Source organism: Periophthalmus magnuspinnatus, chromosome 13 (assembly GCF_009829125.3).
Source record: "Periophthalmus magnuspinnatus isolate fPerMag1 chromosome 13, fPerMag1.2.pri, whole genome shotgun sequence".
In the NCBI taxonomy this organism is placed as follows: Eukaryota; Metazoa; Chordata; class Actinopteri; order Gobiiformes; family Gobiidae; genus Periophthalmus; species Periophthalmus magnuspinnatus.
Genome location: NC_047138.1, coordinates 31,635,516 through 31,659,468, shown reverse-complemented (window position 1 = coordinate 31,659,468; position 23,953 = coordinate 31,635,516). Strand labels below are relative to the sequence as shown.

The following is a 23,953-nucleotide window of genomic DNA, read 5'->3' as shown; positions in this document are numbered from 1 at the left end:
AAAAATCACGTGACCATGACATACGGGGCTTCATTACGTCAACACTACGTTTCGAGCTCTGATTGTGCGCTGCTTTGAGGGAAGTTTGAAGAGAATTGGCTTGTAATTATGTCATAGCCCCCTAATGCCATACATATAAATATCCAGCAGATGTCGCTATTCTAACACTCTGCCATTTCAAAGCAGGTGTTTCATAGTGATTCAGTGGTTCACGGGGCTTCAGTTTCTCCAACACTAGAGACAGGTCGACCAGAGCCAGGGAGAAGAGCAGGGTGCAGAGTGGGGTCCAGAAACGTGGAATGCAGAGACGAGACTGTACCAGGACTGGGAAGCAGGAGCAGAGCCGGGAGCGAGGGAGCTGGGACGGTCCAGAGAGCAGGATCTGAAGAGCAGCATAAAAATGGCAGGTACAGGAGCGGAACAAGGAATGCAGACTAGGGACAATTTTACAGTGTTTATTAACAGTTTGTGAAATAATATGAGTCAATAGTTCATTAAACACACGGGAGGCGAACCAGGCGTGTGGAGTGTTGAGCAGAAACAGGGAACACCAGGACCGGACGAGGACAGGATCGGACTCAGGAACAGAGCAAGCCAAGCGAGGGTAGTCCGGAGCAGACACGGAGACAGCCAGGGCCGGAGCGAGACGGGACCGGAGACGAGACCAGGGGGAACCGGGCAGGAGTAATCCACAGAGCAAGGACCAGGGCAGGAGACGAGAAGCAGGCCAGAGACCAAGACAGGACAGGAGGTGAAGACGAGGGGTGGACTGTACCGGAGCTGGAGCGCAGGGTCAGGAGCAGGAGCGAGCGAGAGCAGGAATCTGGGAAGCAGCAAAATCCAGTAAGACACGAGTAGAAAGGTAACGGGATACAAACTTGAGCTGGAACATTCATGTTTACACGTGGACGGTCTGGCCCCGAGTGTCATCTGCAGAGCCCTCATATACTCGACAGCAGGTGGTGATGATTGTGCTAATGCTCTCCAGGTGCGCACGGGAGGAGTAGGAACTCCGCCCAGCTCCGGATTCAGACAGGTAGGGGAGGGGGAAAGCACACAGGGAGACAGACAATGCAGCATCATGACAAAATTCCAATGAGCAAGGTAACGAGAGCAAAAACACCAAAAAGCAAGAACGAGCTAGAATATTCACATTGACACGTGGACGATCTGGTACTGTGTGTCTGGTTCTGGCTCCTCTTATCCACGGCAGGTGGTGTTGATTGTGCTGATGAGCTGCAGGTGTACGTGGGAGGAGCCAGGAGCTCAGCCCAGCACCGGCAGGTGAGGGAGGGAAGAAACAGGGCAGGAGACAAAACAAGGAACGGAAAAGTGCGGATCGTGACAAATAATAAAAATAATAATTGTTGTTGTTGTTATTGTGTATAAATAATCTGTAAAACCTTTTTAAAACGTTCTTATTTTTTATAGTCTGTGTGTGTGTTTCTTCTGTTGTCAGGTGTGTGTCATGTGTTGTATTGTATTTTGTATTTTATTATGTTTTTGTCGTAACGGTGGGTGTAGGTGCAGACCAAAGGATGCAGATCTCAGGACAGATTTACAGTGTTTTATTTACAAGGTGCGGGATTCAAAGTCAATAGTAATAGTCACAACCGGGGGCAAGGTGCAGGAGGCAGAGTGGGCGGGCGCAGGACGGGACAAGGTAGGACAGGCCAGAACCGGGGCGGGAGCGGAGATAGCCAGAACCGGGGCACGACGGGACCAGGAACAGGACCAGGAGAGACCGAGCAGGAATAATCGAACAGGTGAGAGCCAAGGCGGAGGACGGGAGACGAGCCGGGAACCCAGACGAGACAGGAGGCGAAGACAAAGGGTGAACTTTACCGGAGCTGGCGCGCAGAGGCAGGAGCAGGAACGAGCGGGAGAACAGGCATGTTTACACACGGACGATCTGGCTCCGAGTGTATTCTGCCGAGCCCTCAAATACTCGGCAGCAGGTGACGGTGATTGTGGTGATGCGCTCCAGGTGCGTGCAGGAGGAGTCAAGGACTCCTCCCAGCTCCAGGCAGACAGGTAGGGGAGGGGGAGAGGACACAGGAGGACAGGCAAAACAGGCATCGTGACAGTTTTGTCTCGTGTCTGTGAAGAAAACTGAAATATAAACTAAAAAATGTATTAAAATATTAAAACTCTATGGAAAAAATTAATGTAAAATGAAGTTCAAGACCTGGAGTGAGTCAGTGTCCAGATCCATGTGGAGGTATTTATAAATCTGTGACAGAGGAGCAGACAGAGGAGCAGAGACAGAGGAGCAGACACAGAGGAGCAGACACAGAGGAGCAGAGACAGAGGAGCAGACAGAGGAGCAGACACAGAGGAGCAGACACAGAGGAGCAGAGACAGAGGAGGAGACACAGAGGAGCAGAGACAGTGAATATAGAGTGAGGGAGAGAGAGACTAGAGAGAAAAACGGAAGGAGGGAGAAAGAGAGAGGGAGAGTGAGAGGGGGGAGAGAGAGTGATACTTTTTACTTTTACTTGAGTACATTTCAGAGCAGTATGTGAAAAGTAAAAGTATTTTTTCTGATTGTGTGAGACCTGCTGAAAAGGCTCAGGTTTATTTTTAACACGTTCAGAATTTGAACAAAAATAAACAAATAAAAACGGATAAAAAATATTTATTCATTTGTTTCTGTTGAACAAAATTCAGCTCAAAACTTTATCAAAATAAAAATAAAACATTATAAATAAATCTCTGGTCAAATAAAAATAAAACATTTCCACAGTGATTTTTGTACAGATTTGTTGTATTTTACACAGAGGAGGGTGAGTCTGTGCGACACAGAGACACTGAGGAGTCATAACAGAGCCAAAACCCAGGGAGCAGAGTGTCAGTGAATGTGGTGTTGAAGGTGTGGAGGTGGGTCAGTTGGTCAGAGGAGACTGTGTAGAAGGACAGAGAGCCAGCAGGACAGTCCACAAACACTGAGACTGTCCCAGAAGAGGAGGACCAGGGCTGAGGGAGGAAGGTGCGTTTGTTATTATGATGAACAGAGAAACCATCTTCAGAACAGGACAGACTCCAGGACTGATCATTGAGTCCAAACGCACTGTCATATCTGTGTCCTTTCCTTCTGATTCTTCTGTAAGACACTGATATATGAACCTGTCCACTCCACTGGACCTCCCAGTAACAGCGACCAGTCAGTCCAGTGGAACACAGAATCTGAGCCCAGTCCTCAAATCTGTCCTGATGATCTGGATACGGCTGCTCCTCTGTCACACGTGTCACCTTCTTGTTGTTGTCAGACAGTTTGAGTTTTATCTGAGCTGTGTTTGGATCCAGAGTGAGATCACAGAAATCTGATGGAGAGAAGACACAACACAGCAGCAGTTAGTCCCATGTGGAGACACACATTTAATTATAGTTTAATATGAGTCAATCTATTCATGAAAGATTTAAAGTCCATTATTTATGATGAATGTATTTTTATTCTGATGATTTTATTTGTGAATCATGTCTTATATTTGGCTCATGTTTCTTTTGCTTCAGCCTTGGTGCTCCTCCTTTGCTCCTCCTTTGCTCCTCCTTTGCTCCTCCTTTGCTCCTCCTTTGCTCCTCCTTTGCTCCTCCTTTGCTCCTCCTTTGCTCCTCCTTTGCTCCTCCTTTGCTCCTCCTTTGCTCCTCCTTTGCTCCTCCTTTGCTCCTCCTTTGCTCCTCCTTTGCTCCTCCTTTGCTCCTCCTTTGCGCCTCCTTTGCTCCTCCTTTGCTCCTCCTTTGCTCCTCCTTTGCTCCTCCTTTGCTCCTCCTTTGCTCCTCCTTTGCTCCTCCTTTGCTCCTCCTTTGCTCCTCCTTTGCTCCTCCTTTGCTCCTCCTTTGCTCCAGCAGCAGTAGTTCTGATGAGGCTTGGTGCTCCTCCTTTGCTCCTCCTTTGCTCCAGCAGCAGTAGTTCTGATGGGGCTTGGTGCTCCTCCTTTGCTCCTCCTTTGCTCCAGCAGCAGTAGTTCTGATGGGGCTTGGTGCTCCTCCTTTGCTCCTCCTTTGCTCCTCCTTTGCTCCTCCTTTGCTCCAGCAGCAGTAGTTCTGATGGGGCTTGGTGCACACAGAGACATGTGGCTCTGTGTTTCAGGAGCTTGTTCACAGCTTCTGTCCTTTTGCCAGTGTTTGTGTGTCTGTTGTTGTTCTAGTGATGAGGAGGAGGCAGCAGAGGAGCTCAGAGGAGAACAGGGGATTGGTTTAAATCCACTGTCTCCAGAAGAAGAATGAAGATCACTGTTGTGTTTGAGCTGAAACATGAGTGCAGTTACACAGCTCCAGACTGGACTCTTCAGGATCTGCTTCAGGAGTCAGTCGTGGACACAGCTGTGGACCTCACAGTCTGAGGCCACACCCACAGAGAGCGCCGTGGGGGAGGGGCCAGTGAGTCTCAGTCTGACTGACAGAGATGAGACGTGCTCCAGATGTTTGGTTATTTCCCATGATGCTTTATCTGAAAGTCCCTAAACTCATAAAACAGTCATTTAAATCATAATAACCATGTGCAGTATTGAAGTGTTGTTTGTGTGAGACAAATAAAATCATAAAAATAATCAGTGTTAAATGGATTAATTCAGACTTACATCTCCTGATCGGATTCATCCATCTTTCTCCAGCAGGACTCAGTCTGAAACACATCAGAGAGTCAGAGGAGGTTCACTTCATGTGACACTAAAGACGACATCTTTGTGTCGACTGTATAGTTCTAATCTTTTAAACCAGTGGATCATTATGTTATAATTTAGACAAGATAAAACCAAAGAGATGGATGAAAACTGAATGTTGATCTAAAATGACTTAATAAAAGAGAGGAGTCCGCTGACGTCTGGGTTGGAACATTTTGGAGACCAGTGAGGTTTTAGGAGCTGATTCCCTGTCACTTTATGAGACGTCACTGTAAACAACATCACAACAAAGTAGCGCCACCTATGGACAGACACTGTTCATGTTACTTTGTTTTTTTTCAGAGTAGTGGCCCACTGTGCCACGGCACTGGGCAGTGGAGGTTAAATAGGGTAAATCAGAACAATGACGTCTTGAACACAGGAGAATAAAGATTCAAACATGAATCACTCCAAATACAAATGTGAGTGGAAACAACAACAGAGTTAAAAGATTTAACCTCCTGGGACCTGGCGTCCTCATGTGGACAACACATTTTGGGTTGTCTAGGCCACAATGCAGTTTTTTAAAAGAAGAATAACATCAACAAGAACAGCAACAATGTAAATATATTCAATTTAGAAAGAAAATACGAGTTTAGAATGTTTAGAATATAATATAATGTTTTTATTTTGAATTTGGTTTTTTTTGGCACATGTTTTCCTGCTCCTGTCTCTTCACACGAGACACTTTGTTGTTTCTCATTTTGTTTTTATATTCTGGACAAATGTTGCTGTTTCAGGGTCTTAATAAACAGTTTTTGCAAATCATTACTCAAATGTTTGATCAAAATGATTCAAATGTCCACTCATGAGGACCTTTGATTTACATCACCTTTCTCAGAAACGACATAATGTAAAAATATATTTCTTTGTTTTTACACTCGTCAGGTCCAATCAGCCCAAATAACAAAGAGAATTGAATAAAACATGTCATCCAAGAGCTCGGGTCTTCGGAGGTTAAAGAGTTGCTTTTTGCAGAATAGTCTCCTTTAACCTTTAACCCTTTCAAGACGATGACATCACATCTGAGTCTGAGGAAAATCTTTTATAAAATTGTGCATCATTTTTTAACAATGAAGGTCAGAAACTTTTTTTCACTTTGAAAACCGGAGAGTTGGGATTTCATGTGTGTCGGGTGTGTGTTGTGTTTGTTGAGTTCATGACGTCTGTGTCAGGTGTGTGTCAGGTGTGTGTTGTGTGTGTTGTGTGTCAAGGCATTTGTTGTTTTATTCACAGGAAACACAGCTCAGATAATTCTAAAAGAAGAAAGACAGAAAGAAGAACTGGCACGTAGTAATTTTTATTATTATTTTTTAAGCCAAAAATTGACTTTTGACTGTAGTTACAGACTTGATATTTTGCACTTTTGAGGCTATTGTCATGACGCCCGTTTGTCCCTGTCCTCCCGTGCTCTCTACCCCTCCCCGACCTGTCTGCCCGGAGCTGGGCGGAGTTCGAGACTTCTCCGCACGCACCTGGAGCGCATCAGCGTAATCACCGCCACCTGCTGCTGAGTACTTGAGGGCTCGGCAGACTACACTCGGGGCCAGACCGTCCGCGTGTAAACGTGAATGTTCCAGCTCAGTTTTGTATTTTGTTACCTGCCTGCTCAGCTCTCACTCTGGATTTTGTCTCCCCTTCCAGACTCCTGCCTTCGCCCGCTCCTGCACCTGCCTCTACGCTCCGGTACAGTCATCTCCCTCCGCTCTGCCTGTCCTGGTCTCTGGCGTCCCGCCTGCCTCTGACTCTGGGTCCCGCTTCCTGGACTACGCTGGCCCTGCTTGTCCTGGTCTCGTCTCCGCCTCCCTCTTCACTCCGGCCCCGGCTTCCCGTTCCTGACCCGCTCTCCGTCCGTCTAGTCCGCCTACCGCTCCCTGGATCCTCGTGTTTGTTATCTGACTGTTTAAGACTGTGGTTTTCACTTAAGACTTGTAAAATAAACACTGTAACCTTGCCCCGAGTCTGCACCTCTTGGTCCTTCCTGCACCAGTTACGACAGCTATGGCTCTAAATTAAACGTTGTTTATGTCCAAAAGTTGTCGATTCATGTTTGTTGTGAATTTTATTTTCTGTTTCTTTCATTTGCATTTCTGGGTCTGTAGATTTTATTACAATCATATGACACAACTACAGCATGCACCCTGTGAAATAACAGGTTGTACTGAAACATTCATCCATAACACTTCATAATGGGCTAAAATGGACGGTTTTAATAACAAACCTGAGCAAAAAAATTCAAACAAAGAAAAATGTATTGAAATGGCCATTCGGGCTTGAAGGGTTAAAGGTTTGTAGTGTCGAGTCTGACAGTGGTTCTCAAGCTCTGCTACATGGGCCTCCTCAGATGGGTCTGAAGTCTGTTTTAAATGGTTATACTGTGTTCTATGGTTTTCTGTGTTTGTCATTGTGAGTACAAGTTTATTGTTTTCTATTTTAGTTCAGGTTAATCACAGTACCTGAGAGTGTCCAGTTTGCAGTGGGGGTCCTCCTGTAGAGCAGACAGGAGCTTTACTCCTCTGTCTCCTGGATGGTTGTAGCTGAGGTCCAGTTCTCTCAGATGGGAGGGGTTGGACCTCAGAGCTGAGGCCAGAGAAGCACAGCCTTCCTCTGAGACCAGACAACCTGACAGTCTGAGGACACGTTATTGGAATCAGTCAGTTCTTTAGTAACATTCAATCCGATGAGACAAATAAAATGTCCCATATCTTTGTTACTTTTATCACATTTTAATTTTCAATGCAACTACCAACAGGTTATGTAATAATACACAGAAATATTAGCTCATATTAGTTCATTAGAGAAGCCTTCAGAATAGAAATGACAAGTTCAGATACATTCATCTCAACAATCTTTAAAAAACAAAACAAAAACAAATCTACTGTATTAGTTTGAGTTATTTTTCCATTATTATTAATTTAATGTAAAACAGTTTATACAACAAATCAACAAAGAGCCAGAACATAACACCAATCACTTTTGAGAAAAAAATAGGTTTGTTTGGTCTGTCTAAAAACAGTAATCAACAAAATATTAGAGGAAAAAAGGAAACAGTGGACCAGTATCGTTTTGTATATTTCTGACCTGAGCTGTTCCACTTTACAGTGAGGACTCTTCAGACCAACAGACAACATCTCCAGCCCTGAGTCCTTCAAGTCGTTGTGACTGAGATCCAGGACTGTCAGACTAGAGGACTGGGAACTGAGGACTGAGGACAGAGCAGCCCCGCCCCTCTGTGAGACCAGACATCCAGACAGCCTAAAGACACAGCATTACACTCATGTGGACACAAGGGGGCAGAGTGCATCATGGGAGCATCTCACCTAAGTATCTCCAGTCTGCAGGGGGCGCTCTTCAGTCCAGAACACAGCAGCTCCACTCCTGAGTCCTGGAGGTCGTTTCCACTGAGGTCCAGGTGTGTGAGACTGGAGGAGCTGAGGACTGAGGCCAGAGGCCCACAGCTGTGAGGGGACAGTCCACAGAGGGACAGACTGAGGAGACAGAGGGACATTAGAGACTAGAACCACCACACAAGAGTTTAAGCCTCAGCCTCTGTTGTTTGATGCATAAATTAAAGCACAGATGAGATCTCACCAACTAATGGGCTGATTATGATTTGAAAAAATAAATAAAAATGTAGCAGAATTTATCATTTTTTGTTGTTTTTTTTGTAAAATTTTCCTTGGGGAGAAACCCTCCAGTCCTCTACACACTTGTATTATTTTTAGGCTATTTTGGCCCATTTTAATGATTTAAAATGCTGAGAGTGATGCCTTACTCTCCTTAGTACAGCTACTGTCTCAGTTAAAATACAAGGAAGTTGTAGTGACTGGAGTCAGTTAGAAAAGTACGAAACTCTTGTACAGTTTCCATTCGAAATTCTAAAGCAAACTATTTTCTCATGCAAACATCTCGGAACTTAAACAATCCATTAAAATTTTGGAAGACGATTAAATCTATTGATCAAACAAGTAAAAATTAAAGGATGGCCAGAAAATAACAAATAGGGAGGAAATGTTACTTTTAATACTCATTTTGTTGCGTCCGGATCAATGTTTGATTCACTTCATAGTAACCATAATCCTAGTGCGACCAACTCAAACAGCCACATTGTAAATGATTCTTTTAACTTTTCCCCATTTTCAGTTGCTGAGGTACATAAAGCTCTTAAACTTCTCAACACTCAAACATCACCAGGTCCTGATAAACTCGGACCCTACTTTTTAAAATTAGCAGCCGATTTTATTGCTTCTCCCCTGACTCACCTTTTTAATCTCACTCTAGTAACAAAAGAAATTCCACTGATTTGGAAATCAGCATTTGTTACCCCTCTGTTTAAGGGCGGTGACACATCAAACCTAAATAATTACAAACCAATTTCTAAGTTGTCTGCCCTGGCCAAACTCCTGGAGTCCCTTATCAGCTCTCAGCTCAAAGATTATCTCTCTGAAAACAACATCCTCTCAGAGTTTCAGTCTGGTTTCAGGAGACATCACAGTACAACCACTGCAGCTCTAAAACTGGTCAACGACATAGTCTCAACATTAGATAATAAAAAACACTGTGCAGCCCTTTTTATTGATCTCACAAAAGCTTTTGATACAGTTGATCATTTTATTTTGGAACAGAGACTCAGAGTGTGGATTATCTAATCATACAGTAAATTGGTTCAGAAACTATCTCTCCGGACAGTCACAAATTGTACAAGTAGATCAAACATCATCAGACAAGCTCAATATACACAGGGTGTGCCACAAGGATCTGTCTTGGGTCCACTACTCTTTATTCTATATATAAACAATATAAGTCAAAATACTAGAAACGTAAATTTTAATTTCTATGCAGATGACACAGTAATGTATAACACATCATACACTCCACTACAAGCTCTTCAACAACTTCAGATCACACCGTTCAAAACACTCTAAGTCTAAAACTCACACTAAATTCAGACAAAACTAAGTTTATGCTTTTCACAACTTCTAAAACACTTACTCCAAATCTCTCTCAAATTTGCACGTCTGAAAGTACTCCACGTCTGAAAGTACTCCACGTCTGAAAGTACTCCACGTCTGAAAGTACTCCACGTCTGAAAGTACTCCAGTTGAGTTGGTAGACAGATATAAGTATCTAGGTATACGGATCGACAGTTCACTCTCATTCTCGTTTCACATACAACAAATAACAAAGAAACTGAGACTGAAATTAGGATTTTTCTTTCGAATTCGGGTCTTTCTTTTGAGGCTTGAGGCTTGTGGCTGCCACTTTCATGTCAGTGTTGGACTATGGTGATGTGGTCTACATGAAGGCTTCAGCTCAGAGCCTGCGAGCTCTGGACTCAGCTGACCACGGAGCTCTGAGGTTCATCACTGGCCTCAAAGCGCTTACGCCCCACTGTGTGCTGTACACTCGTGTGGGCTGGACGTCTCTGGCCACACGGAGACTCAAACACTTGTATCTACTTAAATACAAATATATTCTTGGTCATCTTCCTTCGTACTTGCAAAGGCACATAGTTCAGAGAGAGGCTGGTGCTACAGCCTTCGCTCACAGGATCTGTTTTTATTGTCTGTTCCCAGGGTTAGGTCTGAGTTTGGGAAAAAGGCTTTTCAGTTTTCTGCTCCTTGGGCCTGGAACCTATTACAAAATGATTTGAAATTAAAGGAGCTGGTCTCCTTAGATTCTTTTAAACATATCTTAAATAATAGGGATATAGACACATTAGTGTGTAATTGTTTTAATTGAACCTGTTGAAGCATTTTGACCGATCTGTGTTTTTAAATTGTGTGAATATGTTTATATTTTTTTGTACCTAAAACTGTGGCCTCTTGGCCAGGACGCTCTTGGAAAAGAGATTTTTAATCTCAGTGAGTCTCTTCCTGGTTAAATAAAGGTTAAATAAAATAAATTAAAAAATTTTAATTCTTTCTTTTAACAACGGCCCTGAAAAAGAGGGCTGGTGGATGACTGACGGGCCACTGCAAGTGTAAGTGTCCCAGTAGATTTCAGAGCCTCACTACGCCCCTGCATTCAACCCAAAATAAGACAACAAGACCCATATCTTTGTTTTACTTTGATTTAAATGTTTTCTGATGCAACTGCCAACAGATTATGTAATAATACTGAGTAATATTAACCCCTCTGACCTGAGCTGTTCCACTTTACAGTGAGGACTCTTCAGACCAACAGACAACATCTCCAGCCCTGAGTCCTTCAAGTCGTTGTGACTGAGATCCAGGACTGTCAGACTAGAGGACTGGGAGCTGAGGACTGAGGACAGAGCTTCACAGCTTCTCTCTGACAGGTCACAGCCGCTCAGTCTGGAGAGAGAAAACATTGTTTATGTAGAAGTTGAAACAAACCATCCTCTGTTAAACAAATGTTACTCACAGAGCTTTGTTGGAGGCCTTGACCACTGGCAGCAGTTTCAAAAGAGCCTTCTCTGAAGCAGAGTATTTCTTCAGCTCAAACTGGTCCAGAGCTTCTTCTGATGACAGTAAGATGAAGGCCAGAGCTGAGCACTGAGCAGGAGACAGTCCACCTTCAGACAGACGTCCTGAACTCAGGTACCGTTGGATCTGCTCCACCAGAGAACGATCATTCAGTTCATTCAGACAGTGGAGCAGGTTGATGCTCCTCTCTGCAGACACATCCTCACTCAGCTTCTCCTTGATGTACTCAGCTGTTTTCTGATGGGTCCGGGAGCCTTTTCCTGTCTGTTTCAGCAGACCTTGTAGAAGGCTCTGATTGGTCGGCAGTGAAAGACCCAGGAGGAAGCGGAGGAGCAGGTCCAGGTGTCCATTTGGACTCTGCAAGGCCTGTTCCACAGCTGTTTGGTAAAACTGGATTGATTTGCTGCTACCTGTCAGTGAAGTTTGGTTCTCTGAGAGGAGGTTGATCCCAGTGTTGATGAAGGTCTGACGCACGTGAAGAGCAGCCAGAAACTCCTGCACACTCAGATGGATGAAGCAGTAGACCTTGTCCTGGTACAGACCTGGCTCCTCTCTAAAGACCTGTGTGAACACTCCAGAGTACACTGAGGCTGCTGCAGCGTCCAGCCCACACTCCCTCAGGTCACACTCGTAGAAGATCAGGTTTCCTCTCTGCAGCTGCTCAAAGGCCAGTTTTCCCAGAGACTTCACCATCTTCCTGGTCTTTAGACTCCAGTGTGGGTCTGTCTCAGATCCTCCTTCATACTTGATGTTCTTGACTTTGGCCTGAACCACCAGGAAGTGGATGTACATCTGAGTCAGGGTCTTGGGCAGCTCGTCTCTCTCTCTGCTTTTCAACACATGCTCCAGGACTGTGGCAGCGATCCAGCAGAAGATTGGCATGTAGCACATGATGTGGAGGCTTCTGGACGTCTTGATGTGGGAGATGATTGTGTCGGCCTCATCAGTGAATCTCTTCCTGAAGTACTGCTCCTTCTGTGGGTCAGTGAACCCTCTGACCTCTGTCACCATGGAGACGCACTCAGCAGGGATCTGATTGGCTGCTGCAGGTCGTGTGGTTATCCAGAGGCGAGCGGAGGGAAGCAGGCTCCCCCTGATGAGGTTTACCAGCAGCACGTGCAGTGAGGTGGACTCTGTGGGGTCGGTCAGGGCCTTGGTTTTGGTGAAGTCCAGAGGAAGTCTGCACTCGTCCAGACCGTCAAAGATGAAGAGCACCTGGAGGTCTTCAAAGCTGCAGAGTTGTGTTTGTGTTTGACTAAAGAAGTGATGAACAAGTGTCACCAAGCTGAAGCTTCTCTCCTTCAGCACATTGAGTGCTCTGAAAGTGAACGGGAACAGCAGCTGTATGTCCTGGTTGGCTTTGCCTTCAGCCCAGTCCAGACTGAACTTCTGAGTGAGCACTGTTTTCCCGATGCCAGCCACTCCCTTTGTCAGCACTGTTCTGATTGGTCCATGTGTGTGAGCTGGGCCTTTAAACATGTCTTCACATGTGATGGGTGTCTCTGCTGGGTCTGGTTTCCTGGAGGCTGTTTCCATGTGTCTGACCTCATGTTCCTGGTTGACCTCTGAAGACCCTCCCTCTGTGATGTAGAGCTCTGTGTAGATCTGATTCAGAAGGGTGGGGTTTCCTGCTTTAGCGATGCCCTCAAACACACACTCAAACTTCTGCTTCAGGTTAGACTTCAGTTTACGCTGACAAACTCCAGAATAACTCCCTGAATGAAGACAACAGATACAGACCTGAGTCTCAGAGAAAATAAAACGACTGTGAGCACCTTGTTAAATGTGTTAAATGGTCCTACTGCTCCACAGACGCTCAGCCAGCTCCTTCTGCTTCATCCTCCTCAGGAAGTTCAGTGTGATCTTCAGAACAGCCTCACTGCTGCTCCTCTGCTCTTCATCCTCATCCTTCACAGGCTCTAAGCATTCTGGGTAATCTGTACTCAGAACCTTGTGGAGCTTCTTCAGCTCCTTCTGGACAAAAGTGAAGATGTCCTCCTCCAGAAGCTGAACAGACACATTATAAACAACAGAAATACAGTCAGTGACTTCCGGGCGGGTTACAGACATGGTGGCAGGCTAGGGAGAGTGCTCCCCGACTAAAGTTTTAAAAAACCCCTCGAGGACTGTTTTTTCTGATTTTACTAAACCAAATGTTGAATACCACCAAAGGGGACATTACTATGACAAGAGGGAGATCAAAGAGGACTGAACATAACACAGGAGAAGACGTCGAAGAAGTTGCGAAGCCAGATAAGCTAGCAGCTGCAACGCTAACAGCGGAAACCACGTTAGCGGCCAAGGGACACATACCTGATAATATGTCAGATCTACAAACCATTCTCCGTGAAATAAAAGATTTTCGGCGTGAACACGCAGAAACATTCAAGCTGAAAGATGACATCAAAAAGACAAACACTCGCATCGCAGAAGCAGAGGAACGCATAATGGAGTCGGAGGAGCGTATTCAAAATATAGAAGACGCAACTCAGGAGCTGTTTAAAATACAGAAGCAGTTCATGGACAGGCTGACAGACCAAGAGGGACGCTCCAGAAGGGATAATATCAGAATTCACGGTGTGAAGGAAGGGTCAGAAGAAGGAGCCCAGTCAATGATTTCCTTTACTGAGTCCCTCCTAAAAGAGAACCTGGGCTTTGAGCCATTACGTGAACTCAACATCGAAAGAGCCCACCGCACGGGGGTCGCGAGACCACCTGAAGACGCCCCACCAAGATCGATAGTGGTAAAGCTGTTAAGTTACAGAAGCAAAGAAGCGATCATTACGGCAGCGTGGCAGAAACGGGGCTACATGTACGAGGGGAGGAGAGTAATCATTGATCATGATTATGCACCGGAGATTTTGAGGCAGCGGAAAGAATATACGGAGGCAAAGAAAGTGCTCAAAGAAAGGAAAATACGATTCCAAACGCCATTTCCAGCAAGGCTCCGGGTGTTCTATGATGAGGGGACACAGACGTACAGCACAGCGGCGGAGGCGACCAAGGATATGGCAGCGAGGGGCTACCAGGTGACTGTGGTGACACCGGTGGAGGACGTGTTTGAGAGGATGAAGCGTTTAACGTGGCGCGCGAGCGGAGCAGCGAGTGGAGGACAACAGGTGGATGCGAGACAGAGGTTTAAACAAAAACTGGACGCTTTTAGGAGATCACCAACGGCCCTGGTAGAGTGAATGTTCTTATTGGCTCAAAACAAAGTGAATCAAGGTGAGATGTAAGATACATACATTGTTTTATTCATTATAAATCTCCATTGGTAAGATATAGTCAGGAGTTATTTTCTCTGACCTGCAAATAAATGTAAGTGGAATTTTATTTTTTTACATCATGGGGGCCCTCTGGTGGTTTAGATCCAGAGGCTATTCCCCCGAGCCTTTGAAGGGCTCCTTTAGGGTCAAGGAAAAGACCTCATGGATGGAAGTTACTTTATTTTTGATTTATGCTTCAAAGCAAAGTTATGTTGAAGTTGAGTTGGTTATGTTCTTTGTTCAGCGTTGTGGTTGTAGCATGGGGAATAACTGCAAATACACACATTTAAAATATGGCTTTACAGAAAAACCTGGTTAAAATCTCTTCATACAATGTGAATGGAATCCTCAACCCAATTAAAAGAAGTAAAATTCTAAGCAAGATGAAAAAGGAGGGGGTGGGAGTAGCTTTTCTACAGGAAACCCACTTGACAGAAAAAGAGGATGACAAATTAAAGAGAAGTGGATACTCTCAGGTATATGCTGCATCGTATAAATCAGGCCACAGGAGGGGGGTTGCGATCCTGATATCTGGTAAGATCCCATTAAAAAAATATCAGTGATAAGTGATAAAGAGGGACGATATGTAATGGTTAAAGGGAGATTAGAGGGGATATCAATTTGTTTTTTGAATATATATGCACCTCCGGGGTCAGAATGGACATTCTACAGACATCTGTTTGATTTGATGACGTCTGAGGGGGAGGATATATTGATTGTGGGAGGAGACCTAAACCAGAGGTTTGACCCACAACTAGATACGTCAACAGGAGGTCCACCAAAAAATGGAATAGCGAAGAAAATGAAGGACATGATGGAGGAAATGGGTATCATGGATGTTTGGAGAGAGTTACATCCCATGACTCGGGACTTTACATTTTACTCCTCTCGGCACAATACTTACTCAAGAATTGATTACCTCCTGATGTACAGCAAAGATAGATACAGAGTGGCGAGTTGTGAGATTGGGGTGATGGATCTGTCCGATCATTGTCCTGTATATATGAATCTGACTCTGTCACCTGAGAGAAAGAAGACACTCTGGAGGCTTAACCCCAATGTATTGAGGGGAGTACTAAAAGAGGAAATAAAAATTGACATTCAAAGATATTTGGACGAAAATGACAATGGGGATGTGTCCCCATCGGTGCTATGGGATGCGTGCAAGGCAGTGTTAAGAGGGAAAATAATTGCCAAATCGGCTTACTTGAAAAAACAAAGGCAAAAAAAAACTCGAAGTATTGCAGTCAGAATTAAAAAAAATAGAAAAAGAACACAAACAAAATCTTACTGATGATCTGTACCAAGAATTACGGAAGAAGAAAGCGGAGATAAATGAGATCCTTTCTGAAGAAATACAGAAAAAAATTATGTTTACGAAACAAAGATATTATAAAATTGGAGGGAAATCAACAAAGTTACTAGCTTACAAGTTAAAAAAAGAAGAGGCAAAAAAAGTATTTATGGGATGAGAGACCCGCAGACTAAAGAAGTAAAGTATAAAACTGAGGACATCCTAAGGTGTTTTGAATTATATTATACACATTTATATGCAAAATCAACAGTCGATAATATAATTGAAATTGACACATTCTTAGACAAATTGAGGTTACCAAAAGTGACCGATGAACAGAATCGATGTCTAATCTCTGAGATTACGGAGAGAGAGATTGATTCTGCAATTTCAAAACTAAAGACGAACAAGTCCCCCGGTGCAGATGGGTATACCTCAGAGTGGTACAAAACCTTCAAAGAGCTATTAATTCCAATTCTACAAAAAACTTTTAACTGGGTACTACAGAAAGGAGAGATACCATATTCATGGCGAGAAGCAATATCAGTGATCCCAAAGGAAGGCAAGGATGAATTGGAGTGTTCCAACTATAGACCCATTAGTGTTCTCAATCAGGACTACAGATTATTTACTGCGATTTTGGCTAGGCGTTTGGAAAAGATTTTGCCTGGGATTATCCAGTTAGATCAGACAGGTTTTATAAAAGAAAGACAGACCCAAGATAATATCAGACGGACGTTACACATAATGCAGCATATAACGGAAAGACAAACGGAAGCAGTTATTATGGGGATGGACGCCGAGAAGGCATTTGATTCAGTCAGTTGGGACTTTTTGTATCGGGTGTTGCAGAGGTTCAACTTCCATGAAACAATAATTAAGACAATACAAGCGTTGTATGTTGCTCCAACTGCCAGAATTAGAGTTAATGGAGGCCTATCAGATAATATTGTACTAAAAAGAGGATGCAGACAGGGGTGCTCAGTAAGCCCACTTCTGTTTGCATTGTTTCTTGAACCCCTTAGTCTATCAATAAAACAAAATAAGAATATTCAGGGTATAGCTATGAAGGGTGGGATGCAAAACATTGCACTATTCGCAGATGATGTTTTGATATATGTGTCCAACCCCGATACTTCTTTACCAGCACTCATGTCAGAATTTAAAGTTTTTGAACAACTATCTGGCTACAAAATAAACGTACAAAAAACACAAGTCCTTACTTTTAACTACAACCCAGCGGACAATATTAAAATGAAATTGATTGGGATCGGAAAGCAATAAAATATCTGGGTGTAAATTTGACAAAAGATTTGACTCAATTAAAAACGGCAAATTATGACCCATTGATATCCAAAATAAAGGAAGATATAGAGAGGTGGAACTTAATTCCATCTATGACGATTGCATCGAGGGTGGAAGTAATCAAAATTAATATTCTCCCTCGTCTATTGTACTTGTTCCAGAATCTACCAGTGGAAATCCTGAATAGGGAATTCATAGAATGGGACAAATTTATTTCAAGATATATCTGGCAGGGGTGCAGGCCAAGAATCAAATATAGAACACTACAGCTGCTTAAAGGCAAGGGTGGGTTAGCTTTACCATGTTTAAGGAGATATTATCAAGCAGCACAATTAAAAGTTTTGTTGAATTTATGTAACCCCTCATATTCTGCTAAGTGGAAGGAAATAGAAAACAGTAGAGTGCGAGGGATCCCAATCCAGGCGTTAATTGGGGATGATACATTGTATAAAACAATTAAGTGGGGAATTAAATCCATGGCTTAAAATCTCTCTGAAGGTATGGTTTGAAATTGTTGCAAAGAATAACCTGAAAATGTCATGTAAGTTGCTAAGATGGGTTGGATACGACACAGAGTTTATTCCCAATAGAAGTGACGGGCACTTTAAAATCTGGGAAGGTCCACGCATGTGGTGGGAAGTTTTGGAAAATAAAAAATGCAAAAGCTTTCAAATGATCAAAGAACAATTTGGTTTGGCAAACCAAGATTTCTATAGATTCTTACAGTTAAGACACTATTTAGAACATGACATTAAAAATAAAAACTATGTAGTTGATGTAGAAGTGACTAACTTGTTTATGCTTGCATACATGTCCAAATTAAATAAAAAACAGATTGCCAAGATATATATAGGGTTAGAAAGCTTAAAAAATGAAGACACACAATATATAAAAAGGAAATGGGAAGTTGAAGCACATATACATATGACAGAGGAGGAATGGAATGAGATTAATCAACATATATGGAAAACAACATCATCTTTGATGTGGAGAGAGCATGCCTGGAAAAATATAGTAAGATTTTTTAGAGCTCCGGCTCAGATAAAGTATAGAGAGACAAGCTGTTGGAGAAAGTGCGGTGAAGAGGTGGCAAATCATGTACATATTTTTTGGGCATGTCCTTCGTTAAAGAATTACTGGTCAGATTTAAAGAAATGTATAGATAAAATACTCAATACTGATCTTCCTTACACTTTTGAAGTGTTCTATTTGGGAAAACTTGAGGCGAATTTGAAAAATAATTTAAATATTAAATTGTTTAGGATCCTGTTGGTCGCGGGGAAAAAAGGTATTACAAGGAAATGGTTAAGGGCAGAGGTACCAAAAATGGAAGACTGGGTTGATGTGATGCATGATGTTTATGTTATGGCGAAATTGACGTATACTTTAAGATTAGAAACAGAGACATTTGAAAATGAGTGGAAAGATTGGTTGGATTTTGTTAAACCACTAAGATCGGACTTTATTTAAAAAAAAAAAAAAAAAAAAAAAAGCTGTTGTTCCCTGTTGTTCTGGTTCTGCTACTCAAATGTGTTATTTTTAATATTATTGTTATTTTTCATTTTATTTTATGTTTTCTAATTATGGAAAAAAATAGATGTATGTCAGTTGTACATTACGATTACATTCTGTACTATAAAACTAATAAAAATAAAATTTAAAAAAAAAAAAAAAAAAAAAAAAAAAAAAAAATACAGTCAGTGTCAGATCTGTGTGGAACAAGTTCTCATTCATCTGAACATTTACAAACTTTAGTGACAGACCTTAAATATGGAGTCCAGCTGTGTCTGATGGTGCTGACCACTGGAGACCTCTGGACCCTGCTGCTCCACTCTGTGAGAGAGACTCATCAAACACTTATGTTCATTTCAATTGTTTTATTCAACACTCATGGAAACTCACGGCTCTGTGGAAAAATTAAGTGGCTGTCTCATAGACCTGTCACTCCTGAGGGACTCACAGATGGGACCAGGTTCAGACGGAGGATGTTTCTGGTGGATCCTGAGACACAGAAGAAAACACACTTCAGTCACAGTGACTCTTCTTTACACTTGTGTTCACCTCACTCCAGAATCATCACATACAACGTCTATTAACTTATTCTGTGGTTCAATTTTCACACAAACAACTGTACACACTGATATTATAAAGTTGTCATTAAGATTGTCCATACTGTTCCCCATAGTGTTACCAGTAGTATACTGTAGGGGTCGCTGCAGTCACATTCTGTTCTCTACTACAGTCTGTACATGTTCTGGTCCACTGATAATAAATATCTTGTGTTTATTACAAATGGACTGGTTATTGTGAACACATCTACATGTCAGAAGTGGGAAACATCAGAAAGACTGAACAGACCATGAAGACAACTGAAGAAAGAAAACACCTGTGTCCGTGTGTCACACCTGTGTCCATGTGTCACACCTGTGTCCATGTGTCACACCTGTGTCACACCTGTGTCCATGTGTCACACCTGTGTCCGTGTGTCACACCTGTGTCCGTGTGTCACACCTGTGTCCGTGTGTCACACCCGTGTCCGTGTGTCACACCCGTGTCCATGTGTCACACCTGTGTCCATGTGTCACACCTGTGTCACACCTGTGTCCGTGTGTCACACCTGTGTCCGTGTGTCACACCTGTGTCACACCTGTGTCCGTGTGTCACACCTGTGCCGTGTGTGCTGAGTGATGAGTGTGTGGTGTAAGTGGAGGTTGAACAGTTTTATTTCGTCTGGTCTAAAGCAGGACACTTGTTTTATGGATGAAATGTGAGTAACTTATATGTGATAATGTTTGGTGATATGGTCATGTTTCCATCTACTTTTAGATTCTGTAAACTGTTACATCAACCTGCCCAGGGACGACAGGTGGAAATGATCATTTTATAACTACAACCACAACTTTATACAGCGACATTGAACTGGAACAAAAATTTATTCTGTAAAACTCTTTGAATGACTTTGTGTAAATTGTGTTTTAACTGTTGACTCTTTAAAAACAAGTCGTCCATATGATTCTAAAAAGGCTGTGAACATAAAGTCCTGACATTATGAGGAGTTCTGAGTCTGACTTACTCTGGACCATGGAGTCTTTTAAAATCAACATATCGTCCTATAGAGTGATCACTCTTGAGTGAGACGGCCATGGCCCCAGGAGCAGGTCTGTGGACACAGATGGAGCAGTGGCTTTAGTCTGAGCTCTGACATGGAGAACAGTGGTGGAGTGTTAGTGATCCTCTCTTACCTGTGAGCTTTTTTAGAGGGAGGGGCTCCGTCCTCTCTGGTCTCTCTCTGATCCATGCTCAGTCCAGGTTCATGTGATCTCAGACCCTCAGGAGGAGCCGACGCATGAAGCCCACTGCAAAAAGTCCAAAATCAAACATATACCTGCAACGCAACTCAATAGAGTTTATGTTGTTTTTCTGTGTAAATGTGTCGTTGTACCGGTGGAGCCACAGATGAATGGTTTTGGTTTCAGTGCTGCACTGTGGAAGTCGTCACATTCCTGCCATGAGCCTCAAGACTTTTATTACTATGAAATTAAACTCGAGATTTTAGAACTTTATGTAAATGTAGAAAATATTTTCTACGGCTCAAGAAAAACCTCACAACTAGTTATACCAGAAATAAAGAGAAATAGAAAATACAGCTTAAAATGTCATGGAATATTAAATAACAGGGACTGACAGGGACAGACCAGACACCTACAGCTTTCACAAAGGTAAAATTTTGAGGCCATTTTGAATTTTCAAATTATAAACTTTCACATTAGTTTTTGTTGGGCCAGCTGTAGACGATAATGCCGTTGTTGTTATGCAGGCTGTTTTTTTTTTGGTTGGTGTTGATTCCAAAGACACTCGGAGGAGATGGTGAGCTTGTCCCTGAAACCTTGAACTGTGAATTTAGGTCAGCAACTTTCTTTGCTCTTGCCATCAATCCTATCACGTGATAACCCCTCAAACGACCACAACGAGGAACCGATCTGAACAACTGACTTTGAGTCAAACAACTGAACGTCACTGAGCTCAGTAGGACTGTAGGTTTTGAATTATTGTGCACGGATCAATTGTAACGTAGATTTCAAGCTGCTAAGTTGTAAACATATGTGAATTTTATTTCATTTTTCTACTTAATACTGAACCATTATTACTTTCTCTGTCTCGGGCCATTTCACTTACACTGAATTAATCCTTATTCCTATTGAAGCCCTTGAGAACCTGGTGCTTGGTCAAAATAGCGACATTATTTTTAGATACCATTATTGAATCGGGGGTTACACACTACTGCATTTTTACATCACTTCTATTTAATAGTAGAGCTAGATGGATAGAGTCACGCACTTTTGGTCCCTCCGTCTTGCTGGTTACGACACAACCACAACTTTATACAGCGACAGTGAACTGGAACAAGACTTATTCTGTAAAACTCTTTGAATGACTTTGTGTAAATTGTGTTGTAACTGTTGACTCTTTAAAAACAAGTCGTCCATATGATTCTAAAAAGGCTGTGAACATAAAGTCCTGACATTATGAGGAGTTCTGAGTCTGACTTACTCTGGACCATGGTGTCTTTTAAAATCAACATATCGTCCTATAGAGTGATCACTCTTGAGTGAGACGGCCATGGCCCCAGGAGCAGGTCTGTGGACACAGATGGAGCAGTGGCTTTAGTCTGAGCTCTGACATGGAGAACAGTGGTGGAGTGTTAGTGATCCTCTCTTACCTGTGAGCTTTTTTAGAGGGAGGGGCTCCGTCCTCTCTGATCCATGCTCAGTCCAGGTTCATGTGATCTCAGACCCACAGGAGGAGCCGACAATACAGACAATATTTTCTACGGCTCAAGAAGACCTCACAACTAGATTTAACAGAAACAAATAGAAATAAAAACACTTAAAATGTAATGAAATATTAAATAATTACAAATGAAAAATCCACAGAATGAACCAAATCACACAAACAAAACAAGAGAAAGTCTCATTATAGTTGAATCCACAACCCAAAAGTCCAAATCACTGCCTGAAGACGAAATAAAAGTCATTTAAACCCACTGAAAACCACAATTATGTCTATTCATAACAAGATCTAAAACTATGGCGTCATGTGACTTTAAGTTGAGGGCGAAGTCACTAAACCTGTCACAGGTTTGGCCCTTTCTCGTTTTCACTGCAGAAGCTGCATGTTTGAGTGACAGAGTGCGCATGCGTCTGAAAGACGCCTGTGACAGAGTGCGCATGCGTCTGACAGACGCCTGTGACAGAGTGCGCATGCGTCTGACAGAAGCCTGTGACAGAGTGCGCATGCGTGTGACAGACGCCTGTGACAGAGTGCGCATGCGTGTGACAGACGCCTGTGACAGAGTGCGCATGCGTCTGACAGCGCTCTTATTATTATCATTTCTTTTTTTTCCCTTCAGTGAGAAATAAGTCCTCAAAACAAGACTTGATCAGACAAACACAGATGTAGAGGCTGAATCGACAGTCATGGACAACACAAACGTGTCTGGACAGATCTGCAGTAGTCCCGCCTTTTACGTATCACGTGATTTCCCAGAAACCATCGTCTGATTTTAAGTTTGTATTGTGTCAAAAAGTGGTACTGACGAGGTTTTTTAGCTCAGATTTGGCAGTTTTACGCTGATATTACATTGTACAGATGTTAAAATTACAAATTCTGTAATAAAGAATAAACTTAAACAGACGATAAACAGGAAATAAACGAACAAACTACAACTTTAAACTCTAGGTCTAAACTAAATCAAACCAGGACTAAACCAGGACTAAACCAGGACTAAACCAGGACTAAACCCAGTGTTAAATAAAATTAAACTAGTGAAACCTGAGCAGATCCAAAGAGTCCAAAGTGTCTCAGAGAAAAGTGCGTAGTTGAAGTGTCTGGGGTGTTGGTTCTTCCTGTTGTGACTCAGAGCTGCTCCTCTATTGGCTGTAGTCCAGGTGGGCGGGGCTTCTCTTGGCTGAGTGACAGGAGGCTGCCCCTGAGCTCTGAGTCTGTGTCGACCTCATTTAGTCTAGACCAGGACTAGACCAGGACTGGACCAGGACTGGACCAGGACTGGACCAGGACTAATCCAGGACTGAACCAAAACTAACTTTGTATTTTTTTCTTTTGTTATATATTTAGTCATATTTTGTGGAACTGATGCTGCTTTTCTTTGAATTCTTGTGTGTTATTATTAAAATGGGTGAGGTATTTAAAGTATTTTTTTCTTTACTTCAGCCTAAACCCTTTCGGTCATGATAGAAATGTTATGTACAACCTCAGACAAGTTGAATAATGTTTGATTTGAAAGTAATGACCAAATAAATAAATAAATAAATATCAATATGTCAATGTCCTGATCATAAACTCTTTATAAGTGTCATTCACAACATTTAGAGACGACCTCATGAATTAAAACACTTTATAATCAGACACAAACAGCACAGTCTCATTTGGACTGAGCTGACACAATACGTCTGAACTGGGGAAACACACATTTTGCTCAAATCCATGAAAACATTTGGTCCAGACACAGTTAACCAGCTCCAGATCTCCCCTGTCCCTGCACCTCTGTCCTGGTATGGTCTTGTGTTCTCCCTGTCTCGTCGTGCACCTATGTCCCTCCACGTTCATGGACCCGCACCTACACTCCCCGGCGTCTATGGACTATGATCTAAGATTTATTGGACTATGAGCTTAGATATATGAACTCTTACTTCTGTGATCACTTCTGTGAATAAAGACATTGTTAAACGTCGTGAGTCTCGCACCTTTGGTCCTTACGCCTCGCTGGTTACGACACCAGGTCGTTGCAGGAGCACAGACAGCACGTCCGCCAGGTGTTGCAACGGCTGTTGGAGAACAAGCTGTTTGTCAAGGTCGAAAAGTGTGAGTTTCACGCCGACCAGGTTAGTTTCCTGGGGTTCATAGTGGGGCGGGGCCAGGTCAAGGCAGACCCGGAGAAGATTAAAGCCGTGAGGGACT

At 42.9% G+C, this 23,953-nt stretch overlaps 1 protein-coding gene across 2 annotated transcripts in view; it reads right to left on the bottom strand.

Moving 5' to 3' along the window:
* LOC117380508 (NACHT, LRR and PYD domains-containing protein 12-like) overlaps positions 1-22,891 on the bottom strand; it is a 48,466-nt gene extending 25,575 nt beyond the window's left edge. The window contains exons 1-15 of one of the 2 annotated variants that reach the window (XM_033977325.2): positions 22,808-22,891; positions 21,696-21,827; positions 21,527-21,613; positions 20,218-20,331; positions 20,049-20,135; positions 18,878-18,976; positions 18,739-18,808; positions 12,913-13,117; positions 11,049-12,825; positions 10,805-10,978; positions 7,982-8,149; positions 7,743-7,916; positions 7,118-7,291; positions 4,581-4,624; positions 2,622-3,323 (exon numbers count right to left, since the gene is read on the bottom strand). In XM_033977325.2, coding sequence (XP_033833216.1) covers positions 2,773-3,323; positions 4,581-4,624; positions 7,118-7,291; positions 7,743-7,916; positions 7,982-8,149; positions 10,805-10,978; positions 11,049-12,825; positions 12,913-13,117; positions 18,739-18,808; positions 18,878-18,976; positions 20,049-20,135; positions 20,218-20,331; positions 21,527-21,597 — 3,708 coding nt within the window. In that variant the 5' untranslated portion in view covers positions 21,598-21,613; positions 21,696-21,827; positions 22,808-22,891 and the 3' untranslated portion in view covers positions 2,622-2,772. Of the gene's footprint in view, positions 1-2,621; positions 3,324-4,580; positions 4,625-7,117; positions 7,292-7,742; positions 7,917-7,981; positions 8,150-10,804; positions 10,979-11,048; positions 12,826-12,912; positions 13,118-18,738; positions 18,809-18,877; positions 18,977-20,048; positions 20,136-20,217; positions 20,332-21,526; positions 21,614-21,695; positions 21,828-22,807 lie in introns of those variants that run through there. The other variant, XM_055226278.1, reaches the window with a different exon arrangement.
* Between the last annotated feature and the right edge of the window lie 1,062 nt (positions 22,892-23,953).